Source organism: Pinus tabuliformis, chromosome 8 (assembly GCF_031772625.1).
Source record: "Pinus tabuliformis cultivar Carrire ecotype Pingquan chromosome 8, CPIR1, whole genome shotgun sequence".
In the NCBI taxonomy this organism is placed as follows: domain Eukaryota; kingdom Viridiplantae; phylum Streptophyta; class Pinopsida; order Pinales; family Pinaceae; genus Pinus; species Pinus tabuliformis.
This window is the reverse complement of record NC_142294.1, coordinates 156,655,865-156,679,371: the sequence shown is the minus strand read 5'-3', so window position 1 is coordinate 156,679,371 and position 23,507 is coordinate 156,655,865. Positions and strand designations below refer to the sequence as shown.

Sequence of the window (23,507 nt, the reverse complement as noted above, 5' to 3'; positions counted from 1 at the left end):
TAGCTAGGAAGGTATTTGAGATCCTCTTCATAGACTTAGATCTCTTGCATACAGTTAAGGCTTTGTGTATTAAGGGAATCAACATACTACTGCAAATATATCTTTTATCTCTTCCATTATCCTCGCAACCCCTATTGTTGTTTTTGGCCAACTGAAGGTGTTCTTTAAGAGCGGCCCTGAAGAGCTCTTGATTTTCTTGATTTAGGATAATTCTCCCTGATCATGAACTTTCTTGTGTGAGTGTTGAGTATGTTCCCCCTTTTGACATTTCGTATTCATGCCAAGCTTAATAAGGAGAGGCAAATGGTCAGAGTCTAGCTCTATAGGGCAGCACTCAATACTAAAGTTCAACAACTTGGGCATAGCTCTTTGCAAACATATAACATAGTCTACTATGCTTTTCCCATTGTATGTTTTACAAGTGATACTATTGGACCTCGACCAATTTTTCATGCCATTACATATAACCATGTCATTTAGGGTACAAAGGCCTAATAATTCTGCTCCAAAGTGAGAAACCTTCCCTTTCTCATCTTGCGATGTCCTCTTCCATGGGTGTTCTTCATTCTCTCTTAGCCATAACGGATTGTTATCCTCCCTCATATCACTGGCCAACTGAATAGATTGATTGTTTGTTGTTCTAGCATTGAAATCACCAATTAGAAATATTTCTCCCTTAGTACTAAAGTTTGAGATATCTCTTTTTAGCGCTGCATAGGGGTCTTCACTATCAAGGTTCCTTTTTTTGTATAATTTTGAGCTTTTTGGAGCAAAATAACAAGCAACTAGCCATATTGTTGCATCTATATCTGTTATTTTCAACCATATGAATTGTTTATTTGGGTCTTCTTTCTCCAATTTTATAATCCCAGTCCACCTTTCTTTTATTAGGATTGTTATTCCTCCATATCCTTTACTTGATTTAGTTTCTTCATTCCAAACAAAGATTTTAGTGTATCCTTCAAAGTATGGAACTCTACATCCATTATGCTCATGTGTTTCCATAAGGCAAATAATGTCTTCATCCTTAGCTATGGGCCCCAACCCCGGTCCTCTTCTCCATGGGTAACCTCTGCAATTCCAACTTACCATGTTTAGGTACTCCCGTGGGGCCCCGAATCCCTATTTCTTGTTTGTTAATCTATCAGTGACTTGGGCTTTCCTGTTTTTTCAACCATGCCCACTTTCCTCTTTTCTTCCATTCTTTCCTCTTTTCTTCTTGTTGGGTGAATGTTAAATCTTCGTCTAAGTAGATACGAGTGCCTTTAAGCAACCCTCTATTCCTTAGGATCTTAGACTTGTCCTCTATGCTTCTTAAAGTAACTCTGACATGTCTATTCCTTCCTGCTCCCATATTCTTTCCTATCTTGTTGGCATGTTGAATCCCCCATGTCCAATGCAACTCATCCTTGAGAAAATTCCTTACTAGAATATTCATTCTCTCTTTTTCCCCAAAGTCCTTCAAGCCTTTGATGATGATATTTACTGCTTTTTCTTCTCTGTCCTTTTCCTCTCTCATCTGCCTCTTGATTTGTTTTTCTATAATTTCCTTTTGTTCACTTGTCGGTTCTTTTACTACCTGAGCCCATGATTTAGCCTCTTTTATCTGCTCCATTAGCTTGTTTTCTCTTATTTCCATGTCTACCATTACTGACTAAAATTTTTCCATCTGATTTATTTATTTATTTATTTTTTTTAATTTTATTTATTTATTTTTAATTTTTTGCTTTAAGTTGATTAGCTCTTGTTTCCCTTTCTCCATTTGCTTTTGTAGGCTTCTTACCTGCTCTTTTAGCAACTTGTTCTCTCTTTCAATCCTCCCTCTATCTTTTGTGATTTCCTTTATTTGGTTGTCTTCTTGCTTTACTTTTGCCTCCAAAATTTCAATCCTCTTTTTCATGTTCATGAGCTCATTTACATAAAGTTCTGGAGACCATACCAATGGTGAGGTTGTGGGACTGTATAGAGCTTTGTTGCTTTGATGTCCCTCCTCTCTACTCCCTTTGTTTAATGCAGAGGTTTCAATTCTAACTTGTTTTGTTTTGTATGTTTCTCGGGATGAGAGTGCCTCCTTCCTTTTGTCTTTGTTACATCCCTGGTCAATCTGGTTCCCTATAGTATGGTACCTTGTATCTGCTGCCACATAGTTTCTTTTTGTTACTTTTGGTAAAATCATGATGAGTCTCTTTTCCTGCAACTGTTTCCTTTTTCTAACTTGTCTGTGCTTTAATATCCCTAGGTATTGTTTCTCATTTACAAAGATCCATTTATCACTTGAGCTGCTTGTGTTAACCTGCTGAAACTCTAGTAAAAGGGGTTTCCATTCTGTGTCATGATATATTTTTGTAGGCCTTCTCATTGTCTCAAAATAGTTTGTAGTCCATTTTACTATTCCAAGATTGTCTGGGCATATGTTTTCAACTGAAAATTGGTTTTTAATAGCCGCATATCTACGATCACTTGTTTTTTTGTTGCCTTGCCCCACTTTGAGAGTGGGCATGGTTTTGATGATACTTTGATGTTCTTTACCCCCTCGATTGCAGTTAAAATTATTTCCCAGTGCCAACATGCAACAAAATGGGGGAAAGTTAAAATTTTTGTCTCAATAATCAACGAAGGGGAGAAAATGTGGCAGACCTATTCTCACAAAACTTTACAATGGCCTCTGACCTTACCTGCAACCCCTACCACCACTCAACCTAACCCCCTTTTCCGCTTAACCTAGTCCCTAGTTGCCACTCCTTAACCCCCCTCACGCAACCTCCCTACACTTAACACCCCTTGGCCCCCCTCACACATCAAATCCCTACAGGCAGCCTCACTCGTGGAAGCCACAACACTCCAGCAGTGCTCACGGCAACACCCCAACACTCATGACAACACTCCAACGACACTCAACAACACTCACTAGTAGCACTCAACGACACTCAACAGCACTAACAACAACACTCAACGACCCTCACAACACTAACAACAACACTCAACGACCCTCACAACACGTAGCAGCACTTAGTGGTTCCCAACAACCCTCACACTCCCTAGCAAACTCACACTCCAACAGCGATCATGGCAATGACTCTCACACTCCCCAACAAACTCACTCCAAAGCGACCTACACACTTCACTTTACAACACTCAGCGGTTCCCAAACATGAAGCATGAACATGCAAAATTTTAGTGCCCTGAAAAGGAGGTTAGGTAGTTAATTTTTGAAGTTGAAAAATTCAGATGTTCCAATCATGAGTACTTTTTGCTCAACCCAAAGTTAGGAAGTTAATTTTTTAAAGTTTAAAAAATTGTGATTGTTCTTTTTAATTATGTTTGGTAAAACACTTACACTTAAAAAATATTTAAACGTGAAGAGATTTAATCTCTTTTAGTGCTTGATAAATCTGTGATTTAGATGAATCTAGATGAATCTATAGTGGTCTTTTGTCTCTTTGTATATATCCATGTGTCATTTTTCATTATATTTTAAATATTTTATTATTATTAATATTTTATATTAAAAATTGAATGAATTACACATTTCTCTCTTATTAAAAAGTAACTAAATTATTTTACTAAAATCTATATATATATATAAACAATTTATTTAAGTTTTATATTGTAATATTTATAGAATGAATAGACGTGTTCATAAATTTTTAATTACTTATCCCTATAAAGTTATATAAAATTATATTGTTTAATATAGACATGAAAATATTTTAACATAGAAATATTTTACATTTTTTTCATAATGGATTATAATGGATTGTAGGGCAATGAGAATGAGATTATTGATGTTTTATAATGCTTTTAATTAAAACTATTGGATGACATTTATTGATGTTTTATAATGATTTCAATTAAAACTATCCAATGACAACTCCAAGTTGAGTACAGAGAAAATTACACATTGCTATCATATTGAGTTGTAGAATGAGATAAATCTCAGCCTTTGATTTGTATATTTTAGTAGAAGTCCTCAACAACAACAATTTATTGACTCTGGAAATATCCATCCTAAAATATTCTATGGAGGTTAAACCCCTACCATCCACTTAATAATTAAATTAAAATTATAGAAACCTATTCCAAAATAAATATTCTTATCCACATAATTAATTACCATTACTAAATTAAATAAACTATTAATTTATTACTTTTATATTTGGTTACTTACACAAAAATAATATGTAATATGATATTGACATTTGAATAATATGATATGATCAAAAAATAATAAGTCACTCATTAATTTATCACATGGTACGCAGCATTAATAACATTGGCTAACCCTACAAAGTTATTATGGACCAAGAATGAATGATGTCAATTTTTATTATTGATCTTGAATGAATAATGTCAATTTTTTTTAATATATTAATTGTTAGTTATAAATTTAACAGAGGAAACACAACATTTACCAGAAATAAGAGAGCTGTGTTTTAGTAAAGTGCTTGTAACAGTTTCAGTGAATGGTGAAAGTAAAGATCAGACAGAGAGTTTACCCAAAAGGCAATTAAAAAAATTTCCAGCGGAAGGAAAAAAATGAATAAAAAGTCAGAGGATGGTACCCATGGCGACAAAGCTGACATTATGATTTCACGGTAAAAAGATCAACGACGATTTTGTTTTTGAACGGCTGTGTAGAGGGATAGTTTTTTTAAGGATTTTTCGGGCAACCTGTATGAGATTTAATCCCAATCTCGAGTTTGGAGCAGTAAGTGTAACATCTCAGAATGGTATTCAACGAAAATGGTTCCAGCAAAGAGCACAACTTGTACACCGAAGTGGACAACACAGTCAGGGAATTGAATCTCCAACGTCCTAGATCAAAGACTTGTCCACAGTGAAGGAATGAGATGTCCATCAGGTTAAAAGATAGTAGAAGGAACGTCAAAGTTGCAGCTCCCTGCAATACCATCAATAGTATGGAGGACTCGCGAACGCACACTGCTACCAAACAACACAAAGGAATTTACTTGGTCCTCTGCTTTTGTAGGGATGTGCAATGTTGGAGTAATAAAAGCTATTTTGTATCCCAACCACAAAAAATGAGTTTCCTTAATCTCCTTCCCCTGATATACAATGTTCAAATTGATAAAATGTTCTTGTACCGCATATGTCAAAATGGACAAGTCTACCGAGGCGGAGTAATGGGGAGTAATTGGCTGGTATCTGAGCAGAAATTTTTCAACAAATTTTGTAAAATTAGTGTTTAAATCATTTTCAAAAGTGGTTGATATTTCAGTAAAAAAATTTCAACAAATATTGTAAAAGGTAGTGTTTAAATCATGTTTTTGAAAATAGAAATAGATTTAGCACCGTCAAAAACTTTTGAAACACCTAAAACTTAAATTAAATTTGACAACTGACTTAGATTTTTGATGCTGAAATTTATCAAAATATTAGCTAAATTTTCATAATTTCCAAAACAATAAAACATAGTTAGACTACCTGACCAGGATAATAAAAAAAAAAAATCCGTACTTATCCGTAATCTTCTCAACTTTGAAAATAACAATATAAAGAGTAGGCCTCACGATTAAGGCATAAAACTTTGGCTTTAATCTATGGTAAACTCCATCACATATAGGACAATGATGCGTTAGGAATGGGAGCCATTCCACACAATGAATACAGAGTCCTATTATTTTCCTCTCAACTCACAAAAATCTGAGTTGCACGCTGCCCCGTAAGTGACTACAAATAATTATGAAAGCTCCCTCGTTACAATTCATCCCACTAGAGTGTGAGATCAAAGTTGATTGATGAAGGACTAACCCTGAGTAGTCCGAAGCGTCAACATTGCGGTTAAATTCCTAAACAAGCTTTTCAGAAAATTCCTTGAAAATGATTCCACTTGTGAAAATAAATAATCTAGAGGAACTGTTTGACCTGGATAGTTGTCGGAGGGAATTCGGTGGCATCGACAGAATTTGGCTGTTTACAAACTGATGAAACGCATGGAAATTGCAGACCCACTGGAGGGAATCCTCCATAATTGGTAGATCATCATTACTGATGAAACGCATGGAAATTGCAGACCCACTGGAGGGAATCCTCCATAATTGGTAGATCATCATTCAATTTTTAAAAATAAATTGTTTAAAATATTTTTTAAAATTATTTTTTGTTTTTTTTTAAAACATTTTATTTTGAAATGTGATGTATTTAAAGAGATCAGAAAAAGTTATAAGAACATGTTGGCATTGATTTCTTGGCATTATTTTTTAGCCAGAGAATTGTTGGAAGATTGGGCCAGCTCATATCAATTCGAATCAGAAAAAGATTAAACTGCAAAAAATGAAAAACATAAAACTAATAGTCTTGTAGACTATTTTTAATCTCGTAAACTTTAAAATATCATTTCAGTTCATTTCTTTGTACAGGAGTAAGAATAATGCCTTTTAACTTTATTATTAAAATGACTTTAATAAAAGTACTGTGTTAAAGGGGTAACAGTAATGCTAATGTTTATTGAGTCATTCATATATAGCAGCGTGACGTATGTAAACTTATATGAATAATGCCTTTTAACTTTATTATTAAAATGACTTTAATAAAAGTACTGTGTTAAAGGGGTAACAGTAATGCTAATGTTTATTGAGTCATTCATATATAGCAGCGTGACGTATGTAAACTTATATGTGAAATATTTAAAAGATATGATGCATAATAGGAAAAAAAGATTAGGTGAAATAAGTCCAAAGGTTTATTCTACATTTCAATGTGAAACCGATGTGTAAGTATGTTTGTCCATTTTAAAATAATAAATTATTATCTAGAAAAGCGATATGATACATAGTAGGAAAAAAAGATTAGGTGAAATAAGTCCAAAGGTTTATTCTACATTTCAATGTGAAAGCGATGTGTAAGTATGTTTGTCCATTTTAAAATAATAAATTATTATCTAGAAAAGCAATGTTCGCTACAATGAGAGGCTCATTTTACATCCCATGTGAAGGCAATGTGTATGTATGTGCATCCCTCTTAAAAGAAGAAAGAAAGAAAGAAATTATTTTGACGTCTACGAGGCTAAAGATAGCCTATGAGACTTGCTTCTTCATCTGCTTGATGTATTTGGCCATTTTTCTGTGAAGTTTCAAAATAAATGTTGCCAACTTCTTGACAAACCCCTGGCTAAATAGATTCCCAAGAGCTAGCTGCCGGTGTATCTGCATAACTTTCCATGTTGCCTTTGAAGGCCTCACATTCTAAAATGAAATGTTTTTTTGTTTCTACTTCTCCGAAATAACAAAATATGCATACTCTTTCCTCCCACACTTTGGCCTTTTCCAGAGCCCTGTTTCACAACGGAGTTGATGAGAATTAGTCCTTAATTAAGCAATAAGAATTTTGACTCTCCAAGAGATATTGGCCTCTATGTATGCTTTTGGTTGATGACTATGAGTGGCATTAAACATTTCAATATAATAATTTTTCTTTCTTCCTAGCTCCCTATCCCAAGTAGGTTCGTGTAACTTTTCCATAACAAAAGTTTTTATCTCTTTGCTATGCAAATACCTTATTTATTAAACCATTTGTTATTTCGTTGCATCCAAGTATTTTTGCTCTTGCACAGTCTATCATTAAAGATAACTTTAAGCCATATACCCTCTTCCATTTGCTCAAATTTGTTTTAAATAAAAATAAAATATTCTCTAAATAGAAAAGCAATGTCTACAATAAAAAGGAAAAAATATATATATACTATGCATATTTAGTTAGTTGTCTATATGACCTAATATAATTTCATGTAAAATAATTAAAAATTAAAAAAAATAGGAGTAAAATGTTTAAAACTTATACTTTTCAAAAATATTTTAACACATCTATATATAAAAAAATAATGTTAAAATAATATATTTTAATGTCGTAAAAAATAATGTTAAAATAATATATTTTAATGTTGTATAAAATAATGTTAAAATAATATATTTTAATATTGTATAGAATAAAATATCCAATGTGAGTTATGAATAAAATATTTAATATGAATTAATATTAATGTATACTAAAAAACATATTAATAATAAAAAACAAGTTTAATGTGGGTTGATAAAATGGTTCAATACACATGTTATGTAATTTCTATAACATTCAAAAATACAATTTAAACAATTCAAAATTACATATCGTTTTTTTGTATTCTAAAATAAGTTTGTACCTAAAGAAATATTAAATATTTTAATATGAATTAATATTAATGTATACTTAAAAATATATTAATAATAAAAAACAAGTTTAATGTGAGTTGATAAAATAGTTCAATACACATGTTATGTAATTTCTCTAACATTCAAAAATACAATTTAAACAATTCAAAATTACATATCATTTTTTTATTCTAAAATAAGTTTGTACCTAAAGAAATATAAAATATTTTAATATAAATTAGTATTAATGTATACTTAAAAATATAAAAACAAATTTAATGTGGGTTGATAAAATAGTTCAATATACATATTATGTAATTTCTACAACATTCAAAAATACAATTTAAACAATTCAAAATTAAATATCATTTTTTTATTCTAAAATAAAATTATACCTAAAAAATTTTAATATCTCTATTCATATTAAATCTGTGTTTAAAATAAATATATACTCATATAGTTATAAAAAAATTGCTAAAGGTTGTACCGCAGAAAAACTCTTAGGTAACATGCTGAATACGGAAGGGAAAACCAACCAACTTGTTTTTGCAGTTTCAACTTGTATTTACAAAGCGTGATCTCTGTTTGCGTCTTTAGCACATAAAAGATTTAGTGCTCATCGTAAAGACAAGGTAAAATACTATTTTATGTGATCTATTTATTCCACATGATTTGGGTACACAAGTACAGAGATTGGACGTGAGGTTGCATTCAAGGTTTTCAAAAAAAAAATGTATTACGTGTACATTTTTATCATTGTTGTTAGCATTGTCAAATCTGAAATACTACAGAAAATTCCAGGAGCAAAATAGGTCGATGCTAGAAATTATTTATAGAATATCATTTCATAGGATGCTAATAGAATACAGTGATTTCTTGCTGGTAGATCTTGTTTTATAATAAATAAATATAGAGCGCTTTACTCGAGGCGTGGGCTAATGGGGATTGTATAGAATCTAAGAATGTCCCCGTTTTTAGGTATACAAGTTATTATCAAATGATAATATGTACGATATCTGTGGTAAACCAGAAGCAGTTACTTCAGTAGTTACAATTGCTGTTAATATTCATAAAGTTCATCATATCTTGACTGGATAATTTCATTTGACCTAAACAAAGGCAGAAACTTTGAATTGAGTTTTCGCAAAAACAAAAGCCAAATAGACAATGATTATATTCATCAGGTTATAGTCACCATTCACTATGTTTTCCTTCTTTTTATTTTACACCACAAGCCACTTTTTGTATGAATTGTTGCACCCGTAACTATCTGAGTTGATTCTGGAGGATCCTTCAGCTCTATATCAAATTTCTGCAATAGCATAGCCAGGCCAACAGTTGATTCCATAAGTGCAAATTGATCTCCCACACACTTGCGAGGTCCACCGCCAAAGGGGAGAAATGCAAAATCTGATATGATCTGATCAAAGTAATTATATTCATCAGCTAGAAATCAACAAATCATATAAAGCATCAAATAAAGACTAGTTTATTTTGTAAAACAAATCAAAACTAAAATCACCTCATTTGGGTATAATGCTCCTTGCCCTTTGTAAGGATCAAAACCAGCCCAGCCTTCAATGCCTTTGCTATCCTTCGGTAGAAGAAATCTTTCCGGTTCAAAATTATCAGGTTGATCCCAGAAATAAGGAGATCTATGAAGGTTGTAAACCTGCAACAGAGTGGTGTGTTGTTGGTAAAGAGATCTCACACAATTGTGAAATATAATCATAGGTGAACAGAAATCATTGCACAATTGTGAAATATAACATCATCAAACCTCAATTAAAGTGGAAAAAGCATACATTCAAGAATGAGTGATAGCATTAATTATTTCTTGAAAAAGCAATCTCGAATTTGGTAACTTGATTGACCTTATGAATGGATTGCTGTGCAGTTAATTTGAATTTGCTTCAATGCTAGGTTGAACAAAATGTAGAATCATGTACAAGTTTTTGAAACGAATGATATTTCAAAAGGAAAACCGTGTATATATTAACATCTATACATAATTGCATGACGCAAAATCCAACGTCAACCTGTATAGATGAGGCTACACAACGAATATCAGCCTTTATATATGAGACTATGTTCTGAAAATGAAATAAAACATGAGCTAAAGACAAAACCAGAATGAGGATTGGATGAAGAGGCAGCTCCACTTTCTGCTTGCATCATTACCAATATCAAGAGTAGCAAAAGAGAGTTCCAACTTTGGGCATTCGAGATCCACATGCCAATCTTTATGAGCCCCACTTGTATATTCTTCGCCCCTATGAAACACGAGGCATTGGTTTGTATACACATATACAAGATCCTCATCTTTTTGTGATCCAACCCTGTTGCGCTTAACAAAATGAATGAAACCATTTGTGTTTCAATTCCTTTCCGTTGATGAAGAACTTGCCACTTGTGATAGAATATGAGTGGAAAGGTTTTGCACATAACTACCATTTGCCCCACACTCCTCTCATTCAAAGATTACATGTTTGCAAAATCCTCAAATCTAGCAGCAAAACAAGCAAATTCATCCCTCACTTCAGTTTGTATAGAAGTTGGAAACAACTCTAGAAGGATTTCTTCATTCCATTGGCCACTTCCTTGTCCTTATGTGAGGTCTACTTCTTCCCATTACTTTGAGCAATGCGTTCTTCATCATAAAATTTTGGATTCAAAGCATCTACCAAAGTATACAATGGAGTGCTAAAGACTTTAGCCCTCGCAATAATGATGTACCTCAATCTCACACACTTTGCAAAACTAGTGGCACAAGTTGATGAACCTTCTAGCTATCAGGAAGCCACACAAACATCAAGTGTGGGTGGATGCCATGGTAGAGTATAGTTCTATCATGACAAGCGATGTTTGGGAGGTAGTACCTAGACCTGTGGATAGGTCAATTGTGGGCTCTCAATGGATCTATAAAATCAAGTACGTTGCAGACGGCAACATGGAGAAATACACGGATAGGTTCGTGGCAAAAGGATATGCACAGAAGGAAGGCATAGACTATGAGGAGACCTTCGCCCCAGTTGCCAAATACACCTCCGTCTAGTCAATGATATCTCTAACAACACAAATGGGATGGCAAATTCCCCAGATGGATGTCAAGGCATCATTCTTGAACAGGATGATAGAGGAAGAGATATACATTGAACAACCAGAGGGCTTTGAGACACATGAAAGGGGCACACATGTGTGTAAACAGAAGAGAGCTCCATACAAGCTTGAGCAAGCTCCCAGGGCATGGTATGGTTAGATTGAAAGCTACTTGCAGCAGATGGAATTCGTCAAGAGTGATGCGGAGCCTAACCTTTACTATCTGATGGTAGAGGGAGAGCCACTCATTCTAGTTTTATATGTGGATGATCTCTTCTTGACAGGATCATCAGGGCTCATAGAGGATTGCAAGAGGAACCTGGTAGCAGAGTTTGACATGAAGGATTTGGGACTAATGAATTACTTCCTAGACCTGGACGTATGGCAGAGGGACGGGGAGATCTTCCTTCGGTCAAGGGAGATATACTATAGAGATTCAGGATGCAAGACTGTAGGCCTATGTCTAAGCCTATGATTACTAATTGGAGGAAGATAGATGCATTAGAGGACGAGGACGTTTACCCAACCTTGTATAGACAACTCATTGGTTCCCTTATGTATTTAGTAGTGTTGCAAACATCACGATCGGGATTAAATCGGCGAGGGGAAAAAATCGGTAAAAATCGGCAAAACATCGACAACATTAAAAAAATCAATTTTTTTCAATTTTTTAAGTATCTAAAGCATCCATGATTTTTTGATGATTTTTATGAATTTTTGGCGATTTTTGGGATTTTAACGCGTTTTTTTCATTTTGGAAAAAAGCTTGGAGATTTTTTCACGATTTTTTCAAAATGAAAAAATTGCTGATAAAATCGGCCGATTAAATTGCCATGCTGAAAAAATCGCGATTTAATTGAGATTTTCGCAACACTGGTATTTAGTCAACACCAATCCAAATATCTACTTCGCAGCCAATACTCTCAGTCAGTTTATGGTGGGACCTAAGAGAGTGCATTGTACAACAACGGGGCACATACTGAGGTATTTGCGCGACACAATTGAATATGGGTTGAGGTATATCCGAGGTGATGGTATCAAGTTATGTGGTTTCACAGATGCAGATTGGGCAGGCAGTTCAATGGATCGAAAGAGCACATCAGGATGTTGCTTCAGCGTTGGATCAGGGGTTGTATCTTGGTGTAGCAAGAAGCATAAATCCATGGCACCAAGCTTTGTCGAAGCAGAGTATATGGCAGCTAGCTGGCCACATGCGAAGCTATATGGCTTCGAACGCTGCTAGTGAGTTTGTTCAGTCAGAAGATGGAGGCGACTAGTATTTGCTGTGACAATCAAAGTTACATCAGGTTCTCTAACAATCCAGGGTTTCATGATAGGTTGAAACATATAAACATACGGTATCACTTCATCAAATATTGTGTGCAGCGTGGATCAATCTAGCCACAATATGTTTCCACAGAACAACAAATGGCAGATATACTCACAAAGGCTTTAGGAAGAGCCAAGTTCGTCTATTTTAGAGAACATATGGGTATAGTGGAGAATACCTTCAAATGTAGTAACTCTATGGAAGCATGATCCAATAAGATCAATGCACAGTTGCAGTACAGAAACAATGCAATGTCAGCAGAGCTAGTTGTAGTACAGATAGAATGCAATGTCAACAGAGATAGTTGCAGTCAGTTCAGTATGGGACAATTGCAGAGCTAGTTGCAGTGACACGGTCAGTGTGAATTGCCCAGTTGCAGTATGCAGGTGCGGTACTAGCCAGAGGTTTCCCGGCGTAGAGCTACACAGTCTAGTTTCCAGTACAGGAGGAGCGTGCGAGTTGTCGAGAGGGAGTAGAGAGATTTCCCACAGGGAGATCGAGACTCGAAGGGAATCTAGCTTCAAAGGGATCAACCCTATGGAAGCTAGCACTTCTGGATTTGGGGAGATCAAACTCATTGTTGTAGTAGTTGCAATAGCAGTGTAGAGATAACAACAGAGCAGTAGCGGAAACAATATGAGTAGATCAGAGTTTGCACAATAGCATGATGGATAGTATTATCTTCACAGTGATTTCCAATGACAAGGAGGGTGGTTAGCTTGGAGAAGTGGAGAAGGTCAGACATTAGCAATGCAGAACTGTCTTGGTGCAGGAGAATAGTATTTGGTGGAAAGAACACCTTCCTCACTAAGAGGGAGTGTTAGTTTTTGTAGCATCAGACAAGTGTTCTAGTCTTGATTTGTGTCCAAGAGACTAAGGAACACGAGATCTCCAAAACACAAAAAAAGTTTCGCGAGATAAGCTTGCAAAATGCCTAAATTAAATTAACTGATCAATAATTAAAAAATTCCTAAGTTTAACTTAGGAAAATTGATTAATTAATTGAGGATGATCGAGAATGCTCTAGAGACTCACATGGATAGAGTCTAAGATGATCTTAGCCATTGATGAGGATCTAATCATGGTTGTTGAAGCTCCAACGAGAGATTATAAGAGAAAATCGATGGGATGAGGAGAGACACAAGTGAAGGAGAGCGAATTATCTAGGCAATACGACTTTCCCAGTGCACAATGATTTAGTAAGGGAAGAATTTGAGCCAGTGGAGGAGCATCAATAGAGGGAGCAATAAGAGGAGACTTTCGGAGAGTATTCCAGTGTCTCTCTAGTGCCAGTTTAGCAGAAGAAAGGAGGTCGAATATTTCTACAGAGAAGGGCCATACAACCAGTGCGAGTAGCCAATCCATCTGAGCGAGTAGCCGGGAAGAGTTTGTGTAAGTTGTCGGAGGTTGGAAAGATCTTTCGGAAGGCAATGCGAATTTTTCAGGTGACTATGGGAGGCAAGACAACTCACCAGGAGCCAGCTCACAGGCCGTTCAAATTTCCCAAGGCAACAATGCGAATTCCAGGCAGACCAAGTGGTTGGTGAGAGGGTTCGAGCAGGCTAGAGGGAGGTCGAATTATTTGTAGAAGGAGATAATTTTCTCCAGTTTGTTTGGTTAGTGTATTTTAGGAGGATAGCCAGTCAAGCATCCAGTTGTAATAATTTTCCAATTGTTGCATAGTAAAATAAGCCCTCATCTGCTGCATTGGTTTTCCCTTTGGAGTTTTTCTGGGGACTTTAGTCCAAAATTTTTGTGTTGATTTTTATTGTTTGTGTGCATCAATTTCTCAGTATTTTTATGGTGAAGATTGCAATTGTGATTTACTCATTAATTATCGTAAACAATTAAACTGCCAATAGTTAGAAGAATAAACTCCAGTAATTGCAATCAAGGAATTTTCACAATCAACACCCTTTTAACCATTCATGGAAAATGTAAGCCTTGACTTTTGTGTAAGATTCCTTGTAGATCTTGCCATTATTACATAAATCGCACCTCCATTCAAATGAACCCCCATCACAAATTTGTTTGAGTTTAGTAACATACTTGAAAAGAGGATATCATTCTCGCTACTTGCTTGAGGAGCTCTAGTGGTGGTAGAAACAGTTTGAGAAGCCATAAATGCGGCAAAAGAGTTAAAAAGATTTGCTCACAAAATATAAGGCTGCCCACATCCATCCTCTTGTTGGAAATGCACCAAAGATTGCTCCCAATTTTCCAAAAAGCAAGTAAAAATGCTTGCTGCTTCTGTAGGAAGCTTGTCTTGCTAAAGAAATTGTGAGGAATGAATGACATGAAGTATTTTCTTGTAAAAAAAGAGAGGCTATTAATGTTTCTAGAGAATTCTAATTCTGTTTCTTTTCAAATGAATGTAAAAATCAATTAATTCTATCTAGAAAGTGATTAGATATCTTCATGAGTCGTTATTTAAGTGTTTTTGGTATTTAAGGTTCCACTCCCCTCGTGAGCAGTTGGACGGGCGCACAAACAAGCAAAAAAAGGTCCTAAAACGCAGTCTGAACTCGTCAAAATGAAACAGAAACACTGCCATCAATCAATTCTGTCAAGAAAGTGATTAGATGTCTTCTTGAGTCATTGTTAGTGTGTTTTTGGGTATTTCAGTGTTCCACTCTCCTCAGGGCCACTGGACAGGTGTGCAAACAAGAAAAAAAAAACCTAAATGCAGGCTGAACTCATCAAAATGAAACAACACTGCCATTCATATCATAAGGCATTTCCAAATTGGGAGATGTGGAAATGCCATACAGTATGGTCAATGGCATTTCCATGATGTTTTGTCCCAGTTTTCGCATTTCCATGCATTTCAGAAGCTAGGACATGACCAAAATAGGCATTTCCTCCAACATAGCTTCAACGTCATTAGGCTAAACAGATACAGATCTTGGCACTAGAAAGCTCAAAATTTATTGGATCAAGTTCAATTTTGACAAGCAAATTTTCCAGAAGACACATATCGATAGGTTATATTATATAATGGCAACACAGATATCTTACGTATTTGAAAGCCTCATGAAGATTAACTTTAGAGTAAAATTTTCGTTAATTATTATGAGAGTTAAGCTGGGATTTTCAAGGATATACAACTCCCCTAACATGCCAGCCATCGACAATTGACGGGCATATCAATATTATCTCTCACCCTCACAGTTACCAGTCATGTAAAATATAGTTTGCACCATAGTTGCTAACTTTTATCCCTATTTGTACAACATTAAGAAAGAACGGAATTATCAGCAAGTGGAAGTAGTATATAATAGTTAATCTGAATACTGCATAGTGGCCAGGAGTACTCCAGGGATTTTGCAACAAGTCTAGGCTAGGGCTAGGATTAAGTAGCATACAGTTTCCTAATAATTGATATATATATATATATATTATGTTAAACAATTATATCCTAGCATATATTATAATTATTGGGTGACTGCATGGTGCTTAGCCTTTGCCCTCCAAAGCCTCATTCTGGACAGAATGCTGTCAGCATGCTCCTGACCTTTCTGATTATTGTTTGTGCTTCCTGCTGCTATCAAATGCTCCGTGGTGCACTGGAATCATAAACATGTAAGAAATTCTCCTGGGGCTGCTTCACTCTTAGAATTTTGGGAAGGACCACTGCCTTCTCTCCCCCTTGTTCTTAATGATGAAGAAGATTTCTTTTGTTTTTCTTTGGTATAAGCAGTCCGCCTAATACAGCTAAAATATGTATCTATTTCTATTTTCTCATTTTTCCTTTTTCCTCATGATACATATAGAAGTGTTGTATCGGCTGCAACACCCTCCAAAATTTTGGACTATACTCAAATTTCGGAGCCTATTGTGGATCCTATGATCAATCGTTCCTTAGTCACTTATTGGTAAGCTGATGATCTCAAGCTCCCCTCTTTGATCTTAAGAGTCATTCATGCTTTATCTTATACAACATGTGTCATCTTTGGGCATGGGGATTATCATTTGTCATGCAAAGGGAAGTTTGTTCTGCTTCAAGGGGAAATATTTGTGCGTATGAGTTGTTCTCATCACATAGACGTGTCTCACACTCACTTCACGCACTCTTGTCACAAAGGTTGTTGCATCAAACGAAGTATGTTTCTATATGTTTTGGATGGTCTTTTTGTACCACTAAGTGTTCGAGTGTGTGATCGTAGTCAATTTCTATCACTGTTCGCATCAGTTTACTGATCCCACACTTAGCCAAATTCCGGAGTTTCCCAAGCAACTTAGCCTCATCCAACTTCCCAGAATTGCACACTTTGCATCTGCAACCCTTCATCTTTTCCCCTTTCCTGCTGGAACTGTGCAATGCACAGAGAGTCCAGCCTCCCTTGGCATCCAAAACTATGTAGTGGTTTCCTCCAGTGTCCTTCCCTCAGTGAGAACCCACTGTTTCCAGAAACTGCGCAGTGTTGTCCCTTAGCTGCCCAATCTACCTTGCATTCAGAAACTGCGTAGATGTGTCCTCCCAAGACCTCATCCCACAGCAGTGCCTTGCATCCCAAAACCGCGCAGTGTTGTCCCTTAGCCGCCCAGTCTGCCTTGCATCTTGAAACTGCGCATATGTGCCTCCCAGGGTCTCATCCCAATAACAGTCATTGCCCGCTAAAACTGCGCAGATGTGACTCTCAGTGAGCATAAGGAAAGATGACAATCTAGATGACTCTCAAGGAGTTAAGAAGAAAGATAAGCAGATTAAGGAACCCAAGGTATGACAGAAGAGTGGGACCGCATGAAGACTTCGTCGGATGCATAACCCTTTGGAGGGTAGGTAAGGAAAACAAAGCACATCTTTTGAAACACATCTCTTAGTGTAGCTTGAAGGACTGCTTATCATTGTCATATCATTTTGTCTTCAATGACATGCATAGTTGCAAGCACTGAAAGTCATTCCATGTATTTCCTCTGTGTCTTGCTTCCTTTTTGCTTGCTTAACCAACTGTCATCCTTTGATATGTTGATTGCTTTGCTATGCTTGCAATCTTGTTTCGGTGATTTCGAAGGGTTGTCTTTGGTTGTCCTAGCTATGTGAACATCTGTCGTACTCTCACACAAAGTTGTAAGCAGTGTCGCACAAGTGTCGTCACGGTCGTCCGAAGGTCTATCCCAAGTGTCGCACTTGTCGCTTTCACCCCTAAACAATCCCACAGAGGGTCACGCTTTGCTATGTTGTCTAGGTGGTCAGTGTCGTTGTGTTATCAAAGTATGCTAAGTGTGTGATCACAATGTCGAGTCTTCACGAGTTCACTTGCCTTTCACACTTAGCCAATTTCCTGAAAATCTCTCGACGGACCAACTCCACTTCACCAGACCCCGATTGAGCTGCACTGCGCAGTGCTTGAGGATGTCCTCCAGGCCAGCTGCACTACGCAATCCCAGGAATGAGCAGTTGTCTTCCTTCCCAGAACTACGCAAAAACTGCCTCACAGCCTATCTGAACTGTGCATTTCCCAAGCACAGTCATCAAGCCTCCTTCCTGCCTGCTGGAACCCCACATTGCATAGAGACTTGGGCCTGCATTGCTCTCAGAAAATGCGCAGAGATGTCCTCCCAGTGACCTCCCTCAGCCGGGACTCACTTCTCTCTAAAACTGCGTAGAACTGCCCCTCAGGGTCCCACCTTGCAGCGGCCACTGGTGTCCTTCACTGCGTAATTCTACCTCCCAGTGACCACTGCACAGTTTTCCCCGATAGTGAAGGCTGTGCCCCAAAGTTCCTCATCCCAGCCTGAGCTGTGCTCTGCGCAGTCTCAGTGACTTGTCCTCCCTCCCTATCACCTGAACACGAAAAACAATGCATCATGCTAGATTAGGAGATTTTTAATTTGATATCGTCTTGTCATGAGTGAATTGCAGGAACAGGTACACAGATGGATCATGGAGAGACGACGAATGGAATGAAGAAGAAGTGCACATGCTTGAAGACTTGCTTGTAGCAAGCAAAGGGAACACATGCATTGAACCATCTTGCAAGACCAAGACCATTGAAGACCTCGCAACATCAAGCCATACAGAGGAGAAGACGAAGCACACCTGAGAGTACATCCATCGCTTAGCAACACAACAGCTTGACATAGACACCACAGTCAGCCAATACATGTCAACAGTGTCATGTCGAGTTGTGTCATGAGTTGTCTTGGCCACATCACCACTATGGGCCATATCTGTTGTAATCAAATGTAATGTAAAGTGAGAGTCCAATGGACGCACACAAGAAGTTGAAGAGTCATGTCAATTGAAAAGTCATAGGAAGTTGAACGGTCATGAGGGTAGTCCAAGAGTCATAAGGGTCAAGCATCACCCTTGGCTATATATACCCCTCCCATTGTATGAGCAAGGACTTTTCACCTTGGCTCCTCCCACATAGCCTTGAGAGTCTATAGTTTGTTCTTTGAGGAGCAAGGAGTGGCTCCAATGTCCCACTACTGGGACTAGTGATGTATGGTGTACAAATGTGTCTTGGGACTTTTGCTTAATTCAGAAGCCTGTTAAGGCCAACATGTTTTCACGCATGTTTTGTAGATGTTTGTAAGACTACTCTTTAAACATTTGTAATGCATGTTTGCTTAACCTGTACTAAGATAGTTGAACTACTTTGGTTGTTTTAGTACTTACATTGTTGAAGATGTGATGTATTGTTTTTCATTATTGTCTCGTCCTTGTGGACTACTCCGCAGGACATTAGACATAATTGTCTTGTTTACTATCTATAACGACCGTCACATTCGTGTGGACTACTCTGCTGGATGGTGTGCATGTTTTCCCTTGTACTTCAGTTTTAATCACTGCCACGTCCGCTGTAGACTATTCCACTGGATGCTGGACAAACCCTTCCTGGTTCGCGTGTCTCTTCCTGTGTGGTACTACTACCTCTCACTTAGAGGCTCACTTTACTCTCCCCCCTTTGTTGTAAGACAACCTTGACATAGTTACATTACACACTCACCAGGCACACGTACCTTGTTGTTTGAAGATACCAGTGTAACACTCTCATGTGCTGATAGCTAGAGCCAAGGCAGATCTCTAAGTATATGGCAATTGGGCCTTCATACCGGATGAGACTCCCACACCAAACGGTGTGAGGTCTAGTTGGGACTTCACATTGGGGAGATCCCCTTGTTTGAGGGATTTCCAGCACCGTCAACAAGAAGTAGGATACATTTTACAGCCTAGTAATTGACATGTATAACATAATGTAATATCAATAAACAACTTAAATGAAAAAAAGTTGAAATCTATATATTACAAGTGAACACCATAGTAATTAAAAATAAAAAATAAAAAAAATTGCATCATAAACAATATAATAATAAAAATATAAAAAAGTAATTCGTTAAATTTTTTTTCTAAAATAAGCCAGCATAGACCATCTTAAACTAGATCTATTAAATGCTGAGAAATTTAATTTTAATTTGGTTTTGATTCCTCTTAATATTCAAGATATCCAATTTCAAATAAATTTATTCAAAAAAATATCATCACATCATAATGTTACCTTTTGTCTTATGATTATAAACTATATTTATATAGTGGTTTGTAGATTTCTGTGGTGTGTTTTTTGTGATTTAGGATTCAGATATTCCAGTCTCCATTTTTTGTTGTCTCGCGGCAGTGTTTGAGGAATGAAAGATCGGATTCCCTTCTTTGTATCTTAACCCTCATTTTCTCGAGATCACAGACCTCCTTCCAGGTTTCCCCTCCGTACAGGGTAACAATAGTGGTTTGTAGATTTCTGTGGTGTGGTTTTTGTGATTCAGGATTCAAATATCCAGAGTCTCCATTTTTTGTTGTCTCGCGGCAGTGTTTGAGGAATGAAAGATCAGATTCCCTTCTTTGTATCTTAACCCTCATTTTCTCGAGATCACGGACCTCCTTCCAGGTTTCCCCTCTGTACAGGGTAACAATAGTGGTTTGTATATTTCTGTGGTGTGGTTTATATAATTTAAATTATACAATTTAAAATTTGATAACTCAAAGGTGTCATTCATATCATAATGTTGCCTTTTGTCTCATAGTTATAAACAATACTTAATTGATATGGTTTAAGTTATGCAATTTAAAATTTGATAATTGAACGGATGAGAAATTTAAAAAAAATCTGTATATTGGAAGGATTTTGACATGTAGCAATGGAGAGTCCTATAATTGGAAATAGATTACAGTACTTAATAGTCATATTAATGTGGTTTGAATGAAGGATATGTTTTTCTGGATTAGTAAATTTGTATTTACGAATGTAAAGATAATAATTACATGTCGTGGATTTACAAAACACACATACTTTTAAAAGACACTTTTAAATAATGATAATGTTAAGAGGAAATGAAATATTATGATATCAATTCAAAAAAATTACATAATATTTCGATTATTATATAACATAGATTTAAAAGACGTTGCATATGGTAATAGTATCATCAACTAAACTTTTATCTAATTAGGAATGGATTCTCTAACCATCACTCAAATTCTACAAATAAAATATATATTAAGACAAGTTTAATGAGAAAATTTAATTAAATTAAAAGATAAGGAGTATAATCGAGCTTTTGGGGAAGATAGTGTAAATAATATGGAAGAAAAGGTATGCAAAACATACAAACACACACATGGGGAGAAATGTTAGAAAATGTAAAGTGGCAGCAATTATAACTTATTTCCTTTAACCTTGATACTTGCTTGTGAATCTTAGTTATTTTCTTTCTGTTCTTTAGTTAGATCTATTCATCAAACAATATCAAGAAATATCAACAACAAAAGATGACACAGATGTAGGCTCTCAGCCAAAGCAAAACCCCTCCAAGGGGAAAACCCAAAAACTCTTCTCTTCTTCAAATGAGATACACTGACCCAATCCCTAAAAAGTCCTTCTCCCGGTACCAAGTTAGCCCTTACTCAAGTTCTTCTTGAATATGCACCAAACAACTGCTCTTAGCAACTTTGACCTGCTAGCTTTGATGCTGCTACTCGACCTGTAACTTCAACCCTGTAGCTCCTGAAGAAACCCTAATTTGACCTCCTTTTGGGACCTTCCTAGAGCAAGGCAACTCTTCTTAAGGTCAGCGAGGTCTTGACATAGTTTGCTTCCTTCCAACTACTGGTTTCTGCACTTCGTCCTACTGCAACTCGGCCCTGCAACTTTGGCCTCTTCCTATAACCTAGAAACCCTAGATTTTTGCACGTGTGAGAGAGATAGAGCCCAAAATAGAGATTTTTCATCCTTCTTCCTTCTCCTTGACCTTCGCTCTCCTTCTTGCAGCTTCCTAGCTTTAGATCAAACTCTTTTCTAGATAGATCAAACTTGTGTATGAGTGTGTCTCCAAATAATGTCGAACTGCTCTTTATATAGCCTTCTCAAGGGGTCGAATTCCCTCCTTTAGGCTGACTTGAGGATTCTAGGGCTGACTTGTACTCTTGGAGATTCTAGGACTTTCTAGATTAAAAAATAATTCTTTTTCCAATTGCAAATTGCCCGAAAGGGTCTTATAAACATGATGTTGACTTCTTTGACTCATGACAATAAATCCCAGTCCTAACAAACCCTAGAAGCACGAAGAACATGCTTTTATCTAAAAGACCTTCAATAATGAGCATGAAACCCATGCTCTAATAATAATTATTTTTTTCTTGTTTATTACATAGGATACATATTGAAATGAGTACAACAATTATGAAGATCGAAACTAGTTACATTTCTCAACAAGAAAGATGGTGTGCAGAAAAGACACTCATTAATAAAGGCTTTCATAACTTTACAACAAAATAATTTAAAAGAGAACAATATGATGACCAAATTATACATGTCTAAAAATATGTAATGATTAAAGAATATTTAAAAGGTTTTAAGCTAAGTTATTGGAAACTGTTCTAGAGGTTTTTTTAAACGTTGTCCCCATTTCAAATACTCAAATGGAGGGGAAATGTCGTCGAAACACAGCCACAAGACATATAGGTCCATTTTTTTTTGTTTTTGTTTGAAATGACTTTTTGGCATATGTAAATTCGATGTTTCATTTTGGTTTACTCAAAATATTTCACAACTTTTGAAAATGTTTTGGGCATAGATAGTGGTGTTTTGTGTTGAAAACTTTTAAAAATTTGAAATGAACACCTAAAATCAACTACACTAATATTAGTTCTACAAGTGAGCTTCAAAACTGATAAATAAGCTTTTTTTGAGCACATCAATGCTCAATAATTTAAGTACTTTTATGTTTGGAGATTGAAGTTGTTGGCGGATGATTCTTTGCTGGAGGGTTTGAAGTTCCTTTTAATTTTATCCACATTTGACTATCTTCTTGTTCTTTCATCATGTGCAAGTTATCCTTCAGAATATATGGACCTCTAGTGTTAACTGAAATTGATCTTTAATTTCTTGAACTCTGGAGCTATATGGAAGATAGCCCTCTTTCTAAACTAATTTAATAGATGTTGAGTAAGGGCTTTGTCCTATTCTTGCATCTTGAATGATGCTATTGTATCTTATCATCTGTTGGCAAGGATACCTATAAAGTCTAATATTTGGTGGAATGATGTTGGCCCTAATATCCATTTGTCTCATAGGTGGAATGCTTTTTGATTAATTATATACTTTGTGATGTTGTCTAAAAAGCATCTTGTAACTTTGAGCCTCATAATTAGGCTCTTCACTTGCATGGATAACATAGCACCTATCGATTACATTACTTACTCCCTTTTGGATGAATTATCCACTCAATGCAAGTTAATGATTTGTGATGGTGAAAGTGTGAACCGATCAAGTTATTATTGCTTTTCTACTAGCTTAATCTAATAAAAAGCTTGTTTAAGTTCATAGAAAATGTGCTTAATTTCTTTGAGTCATTGCAGTCCCAATACCACATCCACTCCCTCCATAAATATTGCAAACATATCTATACTAGCTCATTATTTTCTAATTAAA

The 23,507-nt window shown here is 36.1% G+C and overlaps 1 protein-coding gene across 1 annotated transcript in view; it reads right to left on the bottom strand.

The window, feature by feature from the left end:
* Window positions 1-9,011: 9,011 nt before the first annotated feature.
* CYP97B3 (cytochrome P450, family 97, subfamily B, polypeptide 3) overlaps window positions 9,012-23,507 on the bottom strand; it is a 374,464-nt gene continuing 359,968 nt past the window's right edge. The window contains exons 13-14 of the mRNA XM_089371882.1: window positions 9,670-9,819; window positions 9,012-9,567 (exon numbers count right to left, since the gene is read on the bottom strand). Of these exons, the coding sequence (XP_089228008.1) occupies window positions 9,349-9,567; window positions 9,670-9,819 (369 nt within the window). The 3' untranslated portion in view covers window positions 9,012-9,348. The remainder of the gene's footprint in view (window positions 9,568-9,669; window positions 9,820-23,507) is intronic.